The sequence below is a fragment of the Punica granatum genome, chromosome 2 (assembly GCF_007655135.1).
Source record: "Punica granatum isolate Tunisia-2019 chromosome 2, ASM765513v2, whole genome shotgun sequence".
Classification (NCBI taxonomy): Eukaryota; Viridiplantae; Streptophyta; class Magnoliopsida; order Myrtales; family Lythraceae; genus Punica; species Punica granatum.
This window is the reverse complement of record NC_045128.1, coordinates 14,240,433-14,256,657: the sequence shown is the minus strand read 5'-3', so window position 1 is coordinate 14,256,657 and position 16,225 is coordinate 14,240,433. Positions and strand designations below refer to the sequence as shown.

At 37.5% G+C, this 16,225-nt stretch overlaps 2 protein-coding genes across 2 annotated transcripts; one reads left to right on the top strand and one right to left on the bottom strand.

Moving 5' to 3' along the window:
• The first annotated feature begins 2,107 nt into the window (after positions 1-2,107).
• On the top strand, positions 2,108-7,686 carry LOC116197295 (telomere repeat-binding factor 4-like). The gene is made up of 6 exons (XM_031527389.1): positions 2,108-2,429; positions 2,869-3,071; positions 3,925-4,009; positions 4,617-4,700; positions 6,974-7,274; positions 7,358-7,686. Exons 1-6 carry the CDS (start codon positions 2,280-2,282, stop codon positions 7,387-7,389), a joined length of 855 nt encoding a protein of 284 aa, XP_031383249.1. The 5' UTR covers positions 2,108-2,279; the 3' UTR covers positions 7,390-7,686.
• A 1,320-nt stretch (positions 7,687-9,006) lies between these two features.
• Positions 9,007-12,874, bottom strand: LOC116193700 (disease resistance protein TAO1-like). The gene is made up of 7 exons (XM_031522449.1): positions 11,810-12,874; positions 11,526-11,663; positions 11,313-11,374; positions 10,939-11,121; positions 9,765-10,827; positions 9,170-9,661; positions 9,007-9,069 (listed from the first exon to the last, which is right to left on the bottom strand). The coding sequence occupies exons 1-7, from the start codon at positions 12,872-12,874 to the stop codon at positions 9,007-9,009; spliced, it is 3,066 nt and encodes a 1,021-aa protein (XP_031378309.1).
• Positions 12,875-16,225: the final 3,351 nt, after the last annotated feature.

Genomic DNA, 16,225 nt, shown 5'->3' with positions numbered 1-16,225 from the left:
TATGCCCGAATCTACTCTCGAAAGATCTATTGAAGCCTATCTTAGTCTAGTCTACTCTAATCTATATCTAGAATTCCCCTTACGAGTTCATTTAGACCATTGAATTCAATACAATCGGTGATCAAGTAATTGCAAGCATTAAGCTTGGAAATAGCCCAAATAGATTTAAATAAAAAACTCATTAGATTAGAAGAAAATAATCAAATTAACAACATGCGGGTCCAATTGCAATCCTAGCATAGGAAATTAGTCCATAAGAATCAAAATACACATAGACGAATTCAATATAGACATTGAAATCAAAAGAGTTTAATAAGAGTATTAAGAAGAAGGGTTAATCACCTAGAAAAACATGACATTTACATTTTTTTCCTAAATATAGTATGACATTTAGAAAATAGCACAGAAAAGCACGGTCTTTACGTTTTTTTTTTGAAATATGGCACAACCTTTGAATTTTTTTCCTAAATATAGCATGACCTTTAAAAAAAACACAAAAGACACGACCTTCAAGTTTATCTACGATTCTAGCACGTTAAAAAAGAAGGTCGTGCTTGAAAGCCGTGCATTTCTATACTATTCTTTAAAAGTCGTGCTATATTTAAGAAAAAGATGCAAAAATCGTGCATTTCTGTACTATTATCCAAAGGCCGTCTATATTTAAGAAAAAATGCAAATGACGTGTCTTTCTGTATATTTTCTAAATGTCGTGCTATATTTAGAAAAAAACGCAAAGGTCTTATTTTTCTAGGTGATTAACCCTAAAAAAATGCCAAGATTTTGCCGTAAACTCCCTAAAACCAAAGTTGATTTCTTCTCTATGATGTCTTCCTCTCCTCTGCTATTCACACCTCATTCACGCCCATGTCATGACTTTTATAAGGGAAAAAGCATGAAAATAGAATAACCTAGCAAAATCTACCTAAAATCTAATTTCCATATCAACTTTCTAAAATTTTGCACAAGGGAAATCTAATAATATCTTCTCTTTTAAACTTGGTCTTCAAGATATTTCAATTGATATTTCCTTCTAAGAAAATCTCCGAACATTCCGAAATAAATCAAAATCATAAAATTCATGTTTCAAGTTATTATGCTCTGTCAGTGTTGTAACATTCTCGTCCAGTATTGCGGTATTGTCTCAACTTGCCCAAAAACTGTTCTCAGGTTGTGTTGTGGCATTCTTCATAATGTTACAACAACAACTGATCCAAATTCGGCTCTTCCTTGCCTCTACTCCATTCCTACAAAAAGAAAACAAATAAATACCAAGATGTAACTAAAAACAACCAAAACGTTATAAAATCCTATAATCTAACTAAAACATGAAAATCAACCTAAAAAGGACTAAAAGTAGACTAAACTTGACAAACTAAGCATAATTTGTGGCTAAAAAGTCATGCTAAATAACTCTAAATCCTTCAGTTATCACATATATAAATATAAGGCTTTTCTACTTCTATTGCTGGAAATTTTTGGAGTTTCGTGTTTAATGTGGAACGGTAGTAGCATGTCATTTGTTGTACAGTGATTGGTTGGAACTTTAAAAGTCAGCAAACCATAGGCTGTGTATGCTCTACGTGGCATATATAGATGAATGAGGTGACTCATGCTGGTTTGATCTTATGATAGAATTTCCCAATTCCAATGCATATTTCAAACTTCTCATATCATTAAGTATTAAAATTATTAATAATGTGGGTTGATTCAAATGGTTCGATACTTATTGCCTTTAAATAAAGTCTCATGTTCGAATTTTATGAATGGAGAAAATTCAGGGTGCACATCGAAAACAAAGAGGTACTAACTCACTCTTCCTAGTTTTATTTATTCCAGCGAATTTCTTATTTTTGCTTGCGATCTCAGCCTTTTGAAATTAAAAACTCGAGGATTCTTAGCCCTAATTTCCACAAAATAATCGACATTAAAAACTTCTGATTATACACACATTGCCAAAAGTATGGGGCCCAATGTTGAGACAACCAAAAAGGAAGGACGAAAGATAAATCAACCCAAAGAGTAGAAGATCCAACGGTTCAAATTGTCTCAAAATATCCGACGGCTAGCCAATCGTGATGGTGCGCCATCAAACATCATCCCGCGGTGCAACGGAGCACCAGTCAGAAAAGAGAGCAAGCTCGAGGGCGGCGCGTCGTCCTCAGCTGCCGACAGAACGAACCACCGTCGTATTTGCCGACCGGCCGGCCAGCTGTTGGAAGCTGTGAGCAACCCGGGGAGACAACGAATCGGAGCTGAGCCGAGAGAGAGGGAGGGAGGGGATGGGGAACCCGAAGCAGAAGTGGACGGCGGAGGAAGAGGAAGCTCTCCGGGCCGGCGTCGCCAAGCACGGGACGGGCAAGTGGAAGGACATTCAGCGAGATCCCGAGTTCAACCAGTTCCTCTTCTCTCGCTCCAACATTGATCTCAAGGTTTTTCATTCCTCTTTCTCCTCCTCTTCTTGTATTTGTCGGCAAACGATTTTCGATGGTGTTGTTAAATTGATAGACTGATGCCTTCTGGACTTTCTTGCATTAAATAATTGATTGCTTATTAGCATAAAGTAGCTTTCAGGTTTACTGAGACTCGTCGCATCGTGATCGAAATCGTGCCATCGGGATTTTGAGGTATCGATCATTGGATAACTTAAGGGGGAGATGCAAAGTCGTATTCATACTGTATAAATCGTATGGTTAGGATCATTGAAGAGAGTTGTTTTCGGCTCAACTCATGCAAGAGAGATTTGATAAGTGAGGAGGAGGAAACTGCATAGAAATGAGACCAATCAAGACATCAGTTCAAGCATTCGAGCAATCGTCTGTGCTGCTAGCAGTACGTTGCCTGTCCTCTTACTGGCTTCTACTTCTGCAGGATAAATGGCGGAATATGATTGGAGGTGGCAGTGGGCAAGGTGCAAGGGATAAATCACGGGTTCTCAAGACAAAAGCCACCCAGGATGTTCCATCCACTGCTGCCGTTCAGGCTCCTAGTGTACCAGTTCAGGATGATGCATCGGCTGATGCAACTGTTGATGGTCCTTCAAAAGCCTTAGACGACGGAAAAAGTGCTCCAAGGTATGAGACATTTCGTATTATCCCCTTTTCTATGAATCCTATTAACTGTGCATGTCGAAATAGTTGCTCTTTAATTTTGAGTTTTAAACGGGTGAGGTTAATTAGTTTTTACAGGTCATGTTTCTAGCACTGCATATACATAGGTTATATGTTGAACTTCGTTAATATTCCATGAAAAAATTAGGTTACTCTGGATGGTTATGCCTTGTAGTAATGCTTGTAAAGCAGGTTTTCTCATTACCTGAGTGACCTACTAGTCATATGATGGGAGGCTCTGGATCTAGCCGAATGGATGCCAGAAATGCAAGCCTTATTTATTTATAACGTAAAAGAAGGGGATCTTAATGCTTATATTTAGCATGTTCTTATATTTGGAAGATACAAAATAACATCTTGTAAATTTAGAATTACACTTGCATATGTATAGCTTCTCCTGCTATAATTGTAGCTGCACAACTCTTCTAGAATTTGTTTCATCTATTCTGCCTCTTATCATCGGAAGTTCAAAAGTGAATGGGCTTTAGTATTTACATGACAAATTGATTGATCAGGTCTTAATCATGGAGAATTATGGTACTGCATCTTTTTAAATCATCCTTCTTAAATGCTGAGCATGAGGGTCAGTACTCCCCACCACCCACCCCCCGCCATAATCATTCGTGAAAAGCAGAGTTCAGGTCACTAAACAATCCTAGGATCCCTTCCCATGACCAAATAGGAGGTCAATTCCTTAGCACATTTTCAGGTTTTCAGATTTCTTATGGGGTCGGCATAAATTTTTCAGCAGTCATTATGTTCCATCTTCCATTTATTGATAGTGGACTTGCCTTCTTGACATTTTCTTGGATAACAGGTACAATGCGATGATATTTGAAGCACTTTCAGCCTTGAAAGAGCCCAATGGCTCAGATATTGGTGCAATTTTCAACTATCTTGAGGTTGGTGAATTCTAGCATCATCCACATGTGTAATTTATATTGGTCGACAATAGTGAGCTAATGATTTAGTTTAACTATGAAAAAAACCCCAGCATCAGGTTACTAGCTAGGTATATGTAGCATCAGGGACCTGCTAAAATGCTATGTCTAGTAATTATGTAAATAGTTCCAGGAAGTGGTCTTTGAGGGAAAATAACCACAAGTTCCAGCTTAAATTCTAAAGCTCGGGGAATTGGATGTCATGATATTTTTTGCTATGATAGTTAATCAAATGTTAATCGTTTCAGGAGGCATATATATACATTTATGTTATGTTCCGACTACGCTTTCTGTGGGCATTTTTTGTACATGTTAACTGTTGCACCTTCTTGGTGTTTATTAATGAATTATTCTTTATTTTTTACTCAAAAAAAAAAGAAGAAGAAAAAGTTCTGATTGCACTTTCATATGGCATGGGGGAAAGCTGTATTTATTGATGCTATATTTTGTGCTTATTTCTCATTGGTATTTACTTCATGTTACATCTTAGTTTAAAAGGTTTTGGACGGATGTGATTAAACCCTTTCAGAAAAACTACATTGTTTTGTTGTCTTAAATATATATGCAGCGGAGGCATGAGTTGCAGCCAAACTTTAGGAGGTTGTTAAGCTCAAGATTAAGAAGGCTCGTTGGACAAGACAAATTAGAAAAGGTAGAATGTTCTGCTTTTGAGTTCAGTTGTTTACTATTCATGTATGATTTCTTTGGCATAAGTTACACCTGCCAAAGTGGAATTTCATAGTTACTAATGAAAATAGCTCACGTTGGTTTATTTTGTAAGTGAATTAGATAGAATTTGTAATAAGACTATGGTGATTTCAAAATTGTCATAGTTTTACTTGTACCTTTCTATCTTATGATTTGCAGTAATACCTCCATATTTTTGTTCCTCATTAATCAGTATTTTGTAGGCGAAAAGTATATCTTATTACTATAGCAGTGCAGTGATATTGAATTGGCAAAATAGATGTCTTATCCAAAATATATAAAAATATAAAAATTGATGAAAGAGAAAAATTAGTATTATGAAAAATAGAACTTAAAAGTAACATGGAAACCGGGGAAATTCATGTAAGAGTGTGCGTATCACGTATAAGAAAAAAACTCTTGACGAATTAATAAGAAAATATTACATTGAGTCTTCAACGTGTAAAATCTGAAAATGAATGTTGAATTTTTAAAATTATATCTTTATCAAATTTTTCTGATTTAGAAATTTGGTCTTCATGAATTCGTTTTATAACTTTATCCTTAACATTTAAATAGGGAGGTATTGGAATATCAAAAATAGCTTTATGGATGCAATATTAGAAAGAATAAAATAAAATAAAATTTCAGGAATCAAATTGTGAAAAAAAAAGTTGGAAAAAATTAAATAAATAATGGAGGGGGGGTGGCACTTATTTTGGCCAGTTCTTATGCTAAAGGGGAGTTCCACTTGGAATTGTTCTTTCAATTCAATACATAGATATACATAGTGTAGATTCAGGTGTAGAAGTATCTCACAAGCAGTAACTGATGATGCTGTGCGAGGAGCAAGTCAGAGAAAATCTAAGAGTCCGTTACTTTGCTCTCTTATCAGAGAAATTATACTATGTCTAAGATTTTATTTTCCTTGATTAAGAGAATGCTGGTGGACAATTATTTCATGGAGCCACAGCTGGTTCATTGTAGTTTTTCATGAAACAATCTATTTTGAAATACTTTGCTTCGGGAAGGGTTAAAATATTCTGCTATCATACAAAATGACTGTTAAGGTTTGATTGAAAAAAAAAAAGGAAATCGGTAGATACATGAACTGAATGTTGTAGAAATTGAAAGAAATGCAAGCATGCAGAATTACAAGTTAAATTCCCACTTCTCTTGTTTGCCTCTGTTCTGGAATTTATTAATGCTCTGCTATATTAAAAGTGAGTGATGTTTTTGTAAATTTCCTCCTCTTAATTTTCCATTGCTCCTTCAACCTCTTTATTCTCCTCTTACCCTTCCAGCTTTGCGGCCACCACAGTCCTAAAAATCCGCGAACTCTTTTTCACTTTCAACATAATAATTCTGCTGATCAATGCATGTGCTCCTGTTCAATGATGAAGCGCTTTCTTTTGCCACCAGATTACCTTTCAATCCTTCCATTGAGCCTTTCGAAAGGCATCAAAACCCTCATCTAATCATGCTAAAGCCGAAATTATGTGAGTCTGACTTCCTGCCATCGACCCTGTTGCACCTTTTCATGCTAGAGGTCCAAAACCCCTCCAGTGCACTGGTAGGGAAGCCACTTGTCTCGGTTCTTCTTAGTTTTCTTCCTTTATGCAATTTGGGGATCCCAGTGAAGATGCCTTCATGTGGACCCAATTTAATTGTTGTCGTATAAATTACTTATTCTAGCGAGTCCATGCCCTGCACCTTGCCCACCAACTGTAAGTTGTAGCCTGCTGTAGGTGTAAGTTCCTTGCTTCATTCCATTCCAATTGTCAAAACTTTCCTTGATTACAGTTTAGCAAAAAGAACAGCAGATATGCCTCCAAAGGTTGATTGTGTAGATAATTGATTTCTTGGAATTTCCCATTTGTCTGGTTGAGAGTATCTGCAGTTTCAGGTACACTGTCATACCTAATAAAATAGATGACTCCTTTGTAACTGCTGTTTATTTTCTGTGGTCAATGAACCGAACAATGCATTGGAAATTGGCACTATATCAATGCGCCCACGAAGGGTCTGTATTTTTGCCTAAGTGGTTATCACTGAGATGGTATAGGTTAAGGACTTTTATAGAGATTTGCCGTTTAACCTTTACCATCAATTATATTGCCTAAGCTTTCTCTTGTCTATTTCCTTTCTTTCCCAACAAAGTCTTAAAAACGATGATTTCGTTATTTGGACTATCACCATAATCTACTGCAATGATATATCTACTTAATCCATATGTAGGTCCAAAATGGCTACAAGCTAAAGGAGGAAACTGGTGTAGAGACGAAAATGCCTGCTCCTTTGAGAGAGAAAGACATTCGACCCAGGCAGCTCCCGCCCCCCACCACCACCACCACCACTGCAAATGTAAACTTTGGCGAAACAATAGAAGATGCGGCTGTCGCAGCTGCATACAAGATCGCTGAAGCAGAGAACAAGGCCTTTGTGGCTGCGGAAGCGGTCAAGGAGGCTGAGAGGGTCTCAAAGATGGCAGAAGATGCAGATTCGATGCTCCTTTTGGCCCGGGAGGTTTTAGAACGATGTAAATTAATCTCAGAAATCTTGTAGTGGTCTTTTCTTTTGTGTCTCGCTTGTTTATATATTCTCTTTTTCTTGGTTTTTCAGGCTTGGGAGATGAGCTTGTGCTCGTGGCATGAAGGCTGAATAGTTTCCAAGAAAAAGGAACTGGGTAAGGCTTCACCTTGTATATAAATACATAGGTTAACTCTAGTTTTCCAGTTCTTTTGTACCGTGGGACATGTAGCAATAAGGTTGGCTCGATTTTTGTACTAAAAAATCACTGAATGAAACCACTCTATTTTGAGGGAAGAGACAGCTTTATTCTCTGTAACCTTAATCATTCAAGTACATTGTGCCTTAGATTGTGGAAAATGTATTAACATATTTCAGTTAGTTGTCATCTTCACACGTCAAGAAGAGATTGCAGTTGGTCATGTTTTATGTGCATTTGCACTGTATTACGCCGCTAAATGCTTGATTGAGTGGAGATATTTGGGCCCAATATGGAGGGTGATGATTTAGATAGAAATCATCGTTTCTATCAGTCAATTCATCTGGATTGGAATGAGTCCTTTTCCATATTTGTAAGGAAGGACTATGAATTTTCTTCATTATCCGTGTGGAAATGAATTCTTAATCCCACCCAGCAGGGAAAAAGGGAATGGCCACTCCTTCGCTGGAGTCTGCTTCTTGCTCTCTTATCTTAGTACTCTCAAAACTACCCAACTCGTCTTATTTACCCCGTTCCATTCGCCATGGCTAATCGAACTTACACACAGCTGTAGTGCTGGGACTACATCCTCAAATTGATTGATGGGAAGGACGGAATAGAACTTACGATGTAGTATATCTTCCTTGGATGTAAATTGGAGAAGTAGTTCTCTTTCGGAAGTAGAATCCTTTTTAAAGACACTACTGAGATATTACCATACGGTATGACGTTGCCAATACAGTAGCTTCGATAGATCTTCCGAGGATTCCATCTCTCCAAGGGCTGGGAACAATTTAGGTAACCTAGCTAGATAGACTGAAGCTGATCAAGGGTTGAGGGCAGTGTATAGTTATTGTGATTCTAGTTGAGACAGGTTGCATAGCAAGACAGAGAAATGAAACTGGAAATGCATAATCCTTTCAGAGAAAGAGATCAGGTGCCTGAAGCAGCAAGGTCAGAGGACACGAAACTGTTGGAAAACTTCGATGGCATCGGAAACCCATTAGAAATTTCCGGCGGGTACATTTCGTCGGAAATGTCCATCGAAATATCACCAAATTCTTGTAGTTTTTATTGGTTATGAGTGTCGTTTTGAATGAAAGGGGTGACATTGTTTATTTAGATTACTCTGGGAGTATCAATGGAATATAATTACCCTGACAATATATTATGAGCTAGCTGTTTTGATGCTATATATATATATATATATATATATATTCTACGTTAATTACATGAACATATCGTCTTTAATTTCTAATAGAAAAGCAAAGTAGCATAACATGAGAGGATTGGAGAGCAGCACTGGTGATTGAACTTACTGATCATTCTTTGTAAGATGCACGACAATCTTAGGACTTTTATTTATCTTTGAATCCTCTTCCTCGGACACCCACTTATGTCACGATCATCCCACACAATAATATACTTTTTTTTGGGGTAAGATTGCAAAATAATGATTTTTTGCCTGCATTTTTCTTAAGTCCAACGAATAGTTCGTGAAATAAAATCTCCACTCATCTACGTATTAAGTACGTGCCTTCTCTCAAAACACATGAGGGATGAAGACTAAAATGGCACTTCTGACAGAAGTATACCCATACATATCCTGTTATCCAGCAACTGCGACATATGTAGCTGACTCGTAGGGTGAGCTGAAGCTCATGGCAATGCAGCGTGTGTTGCAACTTCTCGGCCCAACTGTTCACCATATCCTCGATGTGGTCATCTGTGAAGGGATAAGTGTCCATCCCGTAAGCTTCTAATAAGCTTCTGCCTTCTTTGGTGATTATTTGACCGTTTGGCCCTAGAGCTACCAGCTCTGGTACATCACGAATCTCAAGTTTGGTAAGCAATGATGAGATCCTCTGGTCACCGAAAGGAAGTGCCAGCCATGGCATTCTCGAAAAGTATTGCTCGAAGGTGGCATGATCACGTTCGATGGGGATGAATATTACTTCGAAGGCCTCATCTTTTGCTTTGTTCTCATGGTAGGCTTGGACAACCTTCGGAAGCAAAATATGGCATGAAGAGCTCTGAAAAGCAGACAAGTAGAGGAGGATGTTCTTTCCCAATAAATCAGAAACCTGGACCTTAGCTCCTCCATTTGTAATGACGAAATCTCGATCTCCAGATACCAAGATTGATTCCAATGTGTGAGCTTCCTCCTCGGCAGTTTCTATGTCCGTTGCACGGAACTGCTGCAGCCCAGTCATTCGAGCAGTTGGCAACTTGTAAACTGTATAAATTCTTCAAGCTGGAAAAATTTGGCGAATCTACATCACTGCTAATTTGCTCAAGAACCATCTCCTCTAAATTAGGAGGAAACTCCGGGACATGATTTAATTTCGGGCAATCTAACACAAGTTTCTTGAGCTGAGATAAGGAACCAAATTCAGTTGGTATGGTGGTGATGGACCAAAGTCGTAACTCTAGCTTGGTCAGACTGTGCAAGCTCCCAATCCCGTCTAAGTAGAGATGGCCTTCTACTTTCATATTTGTTAATTTCGTCAAATTGGAGAGAAGCCAACCTTCTTTTTGGGAGTTAGATCTGAGATCTAGCAGAGTTAGACTGGGAGGGAGATCGGGAATATCTTTCAGCTTGAAACAACCCTGTAGTTTGAGAGTTTGGAGATGGGAGAGATGAATGATGGAAGGGGGTAATTGATGTACTCTGGACCGTGAGTGATCCATGGACCTCAAAGAGGAAAGACCTGACAATTCTGAGGGAAGACCTTTCGAAAGATCAGTTGATTGAGCGTCCAACTTTTCGAGTTTCCCTAATGCGCCGAATGATTGGGGTAGCTCTCTCAACTGTTTGCACTGCGTCAAATAAACCTCTTCTAAACTCTGCAGGCGCCCAATAGAGTCAGGCAACTGTATTATCCCGGTCCCTGATAAATCTAGTTTGACTAGTGACTTCAATCCACCCACTGAGTCAGGAAGTGCTTTTACTGCTTCACAACCCTTTAGGAAAAGCAGCTTTAGATTATCCAGTCCTCCAATAGAGTCAGGCAACTGTATTATCCTGGTCCCTGATAAATCTAGTCTGACTAGTGACTTCAATCCACCAATTGAGTCAGGAAGTGCTTTTACTGCTTCACAACCCTTTAGAAGAAGTAGCTTTAGATTTTGCAGTCCTCCAATTGATTGGGGTAGCTCAATGATTCTCGTGCTTCCCAGATCCAATTCTACCAGTAATTTCAACTCCTCAATTGCATCAGGCAATTTCCTAATATCTGTGCCTTTAAGATCCAACTCTACCAGTGAACTTAGTGCGCCAAGCGAGTGGACAAAATTTCCCAGATCTAAATTGTTTAGTTTGATGCACTTGAGCTGCACTAGATTATGGATGGAATTCGGAAAGCTGAAAGATTTAAATCCCCGTTTCGTGACAATCACCTCGGTCAAGTTCTCTAGGAGACTAAATTCTTCAGGTAATCAACGAAGAGAATCGCATTGCTCAAGGTTCAGGTACCTTAGGCACCTCAGATTGCCTATGGAGCTGTCAATAGCAACCAAGCACCAGCAGCGTGCAAGAATCAATCTTTCTAAAGTCATTCCAGTAGGGAAATTGGGCGTCCTCTCTAAACGCTTAGCTTCCGTGAGATCAATAACTTTCAAGTTCTTTGCATTCTGTAAATGAACAAAGAACAATATGCTGTCATTAATTCAGCGAACAAAGTTAACATAAAAGCTACATAATACAACGCAGTAGGATTATCAAAAAAGAAGAAGAAGAAGATAACAGTAGAGTAGACTGTATATATATATATATATATATATATTCATAAAACAAGAAAGGTTTAAATGTAGCAAGAGGATATTTAACCACCATATTAGATATCATACCTGCAATTGGCTCCATCCTTCCCACTCTTCACTGATGTGACTTGAGGAGAAGTCGAGAATGACTAAATTCATTGAAACAAAAATGGGCACAAATTTAGGATATGGCTCATGGGCAAGACAAATCTTAGGGGAAAACCTTCCCTGGATAGAACACGGCCGCCAACAAAGCCATCTTAAATTTGGAACACGATCTTCGAAATCCTGCTGAAGTACCACCATTCCCAAGTCGAGAAATCTCAATTTTGTTAAGCTTCCAATTGATCCAATCCGCTTTAGTCTCCAATCATTGGGCTTACGGTATCCCTCCAGAACAGGGCAATTTAGCCTGAGTCCCTCTGGGTTCTCATTTTCCTGCAACAAAGTAATGAAAGGTTAGCCCATCATACCGAGATTGTCTGCCAATAAAGAACTAAAAGAATGATAATGACGGAACATCATTTCTCCAAAAAGAAAAAAAATTGATGGAGCTTGCAGAATTTTATATGTCATTGACTCACCTCTTTACTCATCAGAACTTGCACTGCTTCTTCTTGCACCCATATCCTACTACGCTTTTTCGGATTGTTCAAACTCTCCTCACGAACAAGATCCCTACCAAGGTCCCTGAGTTGATCATGTATCCATATTCGGTCATTGTCCGAAATCTTTACTAAGGACCTGGAACATAGGACGGCAAGCGCCCAACGTGGGTAATATTCACAGGCTTCCCACATATATAATGGTTTTGTTTTCTCGGTGTCAATAAAGAAATATGCTACCTCAAGAAATATTTGCTTTTGTTCATGCTCTAAGTTGTCATAACTTATTCTCATCCTTTCTTTCACCTCTTTCAAAGGTATTCTTTTTGACCTGTCTATGATATCTTTCCATACCCCACTATCTTTGTTGTGGAGAAGTGACCCAATTACTATAAGAGCCAGAGGAAGTCCGCCAGTTACAGAAACAGCTTCTTCAGAAAGTTCTCTAAAAGCATGAGGAGGAGATTCTTTCTGAAATGCGTATCTACTGAAAAGCCGCAATGCATCATCAAGATTTAGCGTCCCCATCTCCAAATGCCAAACATCGTCTTCATTTAGTTTTTCTTCTCTAATAGCCAGCACGTCTTTGTCCCTGGTTGTCACAACTATCCTGCTTCCTGAACCGAACCATGTGGACTTTCCTGCAAGCTTCTTGATTTGTTCCCAACCATCAACATCATCAAGAAAAATCAGGACTTTCCTTTTACAAAAGCTCTTTTTGATCTTCTCATGTAAATCTAATTGTCTTGTCAACTTGGGGCCAAGACCATTTAGAAGCGTTTCTTGAAGATATTCAATACCATGATGTGCTGCAACCTCTCGCACATTCTCAAGGAAGGTACTACAATCAAAATGAGCTGATATTTTGTTGAAAATAAACTTAGCAAGAGTTGTCTTGCCAATGCCACCCATTCCATGGATTCCAATATACCGCACGTCATCACCTGATTGAATGTCCAACGATTTCATTGCAGAGTATAATTGACCATCTATTCCCACCAAAGGGGCAATATCGTATCTTTTTCTCGGTTTCAGCTTAATCATTACCTCTTCAACAATCGCCTTGCAAAACTTCGCGTAGCTTCCATAAATTTATCATTGATCAGCCATCTCGATATTATAATATATATTAGCAAAGCATCACCATTTTCAAGTATATAAACTGAAGGAAAACAATCATGTTGTTCAAGTACTTTGGTGCATTCAGGTGCTCCTTCCAAAATTATAAAGTAACTAGTTGCTAATTTTTTGTCAATTTCTGTACGATTGAAAGTAGATAATTAATACATGTGACAATTTTTGACCTATTTTTATTGTACTACATTGTCATTCACATCCCACATCTACATCCCTCTATATATAAAATATTTTCCGAATATTAGGTTCTGCATATTAATATAACATTGGAGAATATGCAAGATTTTTTAATTGTATTTTTTTTGTTTAATTTCCATAGTATTATTAATAAATTAATCTAGAATTTTTTATCTTTTCATAATATATATACAAATCTTAGAGCTCGTGCGTTGCATGGGATTAAACATGATTTTTTCTCTAATGTAATATAAAACATGTGAGGATAATTTTTTAAAATAGTAATCTAAAATTAATAACAATATATATCAAGCATATAAAAAATATATCACATCATATCTAAAATATATCACATCATATCTAAAAATTTTATATCTATGTATTTAAAAAATCTTAATTTGTTTTGGAAAATAACAAAAAACTCGAGAAAATAATGACCAGTCCTAGAAATATAAATATATATATTTTAAAAATTCTAAATTAAAAAATAAAAAGTTAAAGAAATCTCAAAAAATAAAGAAAGTAAGGAGCAGTCTCACAAATCTATGCCTGTATATTTTAAAATCCCAAAAATTTATTTTTTAGAAAAAAATTAAAAAATTGAGAAAATTTATTTCAACAACAAAGTGTTCTGAGGCCACTAGACCGAGCCCACCAAGTTCTTGCATATATATATATATATATACATATACACACACATAATTGGAAACATATATATATATATATATATATATACAAACATAATTGGAAAATTGATTTGGTCCTATAGCTTAAGCATTTTTTTTTGTTTTGGTCCTAAACCTATTTTTGGGGTGAATCTATTATTGAACCTTCTCCATTTGGTTCACTTTAATCCTATTATTATTATTTTTAATTAAAAAGCTTATGTGACATTTGATTTGAATACAAATTAATTTCAAATCATAGAATATACTAAAAATTATATATATATAATTTCAATTGGGTCTTGTATTCAAATCATCCTTTCAATTGACCGGTGAATCCTGTTATAAGCATGTGTGCTATAGCTGGATCAGACAATTTTGTTTGGGTCTTGTAAGCATTTGATACCATCGTCATCTGCTGCAAGACACTCAATATGTTGTATTGAGACTGGCCATCTATGTTCCATTCATAGATCACGCCTGCATTATACCTATTTTGGACAATGCTAGGTTTTTCTTCTAAGGTTTTTCTTCTAGCACTAGGTCTGGTGCAGAAATGGTAGTGTAGAAGGGCTTTTGGGGTTGCTCCCACACTAATTTGTTCATTTCTGATTTTTCATTGGCGTTTACATTAGAGTCAACAGATTCTACTATCTTCAATTTGGCTGTTTTTAATGGAGTTCCAGGCTCTATTCCTGATAGAGGTGTGTCTGGGATAACAATTTTGGGCAGGCTCGTAGAGGTAGATTCATTTTGTTCGCCAATGTTTTTTATTTTTCTCTTATTTTCCTGAATAAATTCTTTTTTCCTAGAGATTGGGATCTCATGGGGTTTAAAAGGAGGCTTCTTGAGAGGATTAGGGTTTGGAGATCTCTGTTGGCTTAGTCTAGGAGTTCCTGCCTGGGTAGTAACAGGTTTGGAAACTTCCGGTTCGATCCTGGTCAACTGGGATCTTATGGTGGAGAGACACTGGTTTGTGAAATTGTTTTGCTCAAAGATGTTTTTGATATCTTTGGGCGTGAGTGAATCATCCATTTTCTTTTTAAAAGGAGAAGCTTTTATCTCCTCATTCTGATGTATAATTTTGAGGGTACCTAAGGGTGGATGTGTTGACTCAACCGGATCCGCGTTAACGAGATTCCACTTTATGATTTTTTGAGTTACACAGACCATTCTTTTAGGCACGAAGATTTTTTCAAACCAATCCCAAAACAATATGTTTGTTTGGTTTTGTAGCATGAAGCTGCTCCAATTATCCTGAATGTGAGTTTTGGTATATTTTTCGGTGACTGACTCGTAGAGCCATTTCCTTTTGAGTTCATTTTCTTTGCTAAGGAAATCCTCCCTAAGCATTTTTTTCATCTATTTTAAATTCTCTAACTATCGTGTTCAGAATGGGACGTTCTGAAGCAGATAACCTTATAAGGGAATTCAAAGCATATATTTTTTTAGAAATTTTTTGATTAAAAGAAGAACATACACTCGAGGAATTTGTTTTGAACAAATCCATATTTTTGAAAATTAAATCTTCCAGTATCACAAATATTTATCAAGATATTCAACCATATCAGTTCCTCATCTTTCAATACTCTATGTACGACCTAATAGAAACTTCTATCGATCTTAGACCAAGTACTAAGTGGTTCGAAGATGCTATCCTGGACTTACTCTCGTACCCCAGCTTCTCTCAAGATCGAGTTCTAGACATACCTGGGCGCGAAGTAGCCTCACCACTGTATTCTTCCTTAGATCTAGTACTCAACCCAACTGCTGTACCTGGATTTAACAACAATAGCACACAGAGATAATTGTGTGGCTTCCTTAGATCTGGTTCTTACCCCAACTGCTGTTCCTGGATTTAACAACAATGGTGCATGGAGATAACTCTACTCTTTCCGATAACCACCATCTACTTAGACCGTATCCTTACGCCGTCAAACCCCCTTGGAGACCCAAAACTCTGCCCTAAACCAGCGGGACTTATGCTAAACCAGGTTCAGTGGAAAGGAAAAGGCACTTAAGGATTATAATGTGTAGTGACCATTAGAGCGACAAGATGGACATTAGAGCTCCTATGCTATACTACTAGTTTATTAGTTTCAGTTCATTGTGGAAACTATTGAACTAGACACCAAGGATACACACATTAGAGCTTCTGCGTACTCACTGAGGTTTACCAGCTTCAGTTCATTGTGGAAAGTATGGATCTAGACACTAAGGAACTGTACATGGATCAGATACTAAGCATATAGGTGGACCTAAGAACAACGACCTATGCGAGACACTGGAGATGAAGAAAAGAACAGTACTAACATCCTCTCCCCTCTTGGCTCTGATACCATTACCGACCGAGGATCGACTAGGGGATCATGAATTTTATCACTGATTTTGCATTATTGTCTCAACGAATATCTTC

Coding starts and splice junctions, on each gene's coding strand:
- LOC116197295 (XM_031527389.1), top strand. CDS start 2,280: ATGGGGAACCCGAAGCAGAAGTGGACGGCGGAGGAAGAGGAAGCTCTC. Junction 2,430..2,868: donor GCTCCAACATTGATCTCAAG/GTTTTTCATTCC, acceptor CTACTTCTGCAG/GATAAATGGCGGAATATGAT. Junction 4,701..6,973: donor GACAAGACAAATTAGAAAAG/GTAGAATGTTCT, acceptor ATCCATATGTAG/GTCCAAAATGGCTACAAGCT.
- LOC116193700 (XM_031522449.1), bottom strand. CDS start 12,874: ATGATTAAGCTGAAACCGAGAAAAAGATACGATATTGCCCCTTTGGTG. Junction 9,662..9,764: donor CTCCTAATTTAGAGGAGATG/GTTCTTGAGCAA, acceptor ACTGGGCTGCAG/CAGTTCCGTGCAACGGACAT. Junction 9,070..9,169: donor ATGACCACATCGAGGATATG/GTGAACAGTTGG, acceptor GCTGGATAACAG/GATATGTATGGGTATACTTC.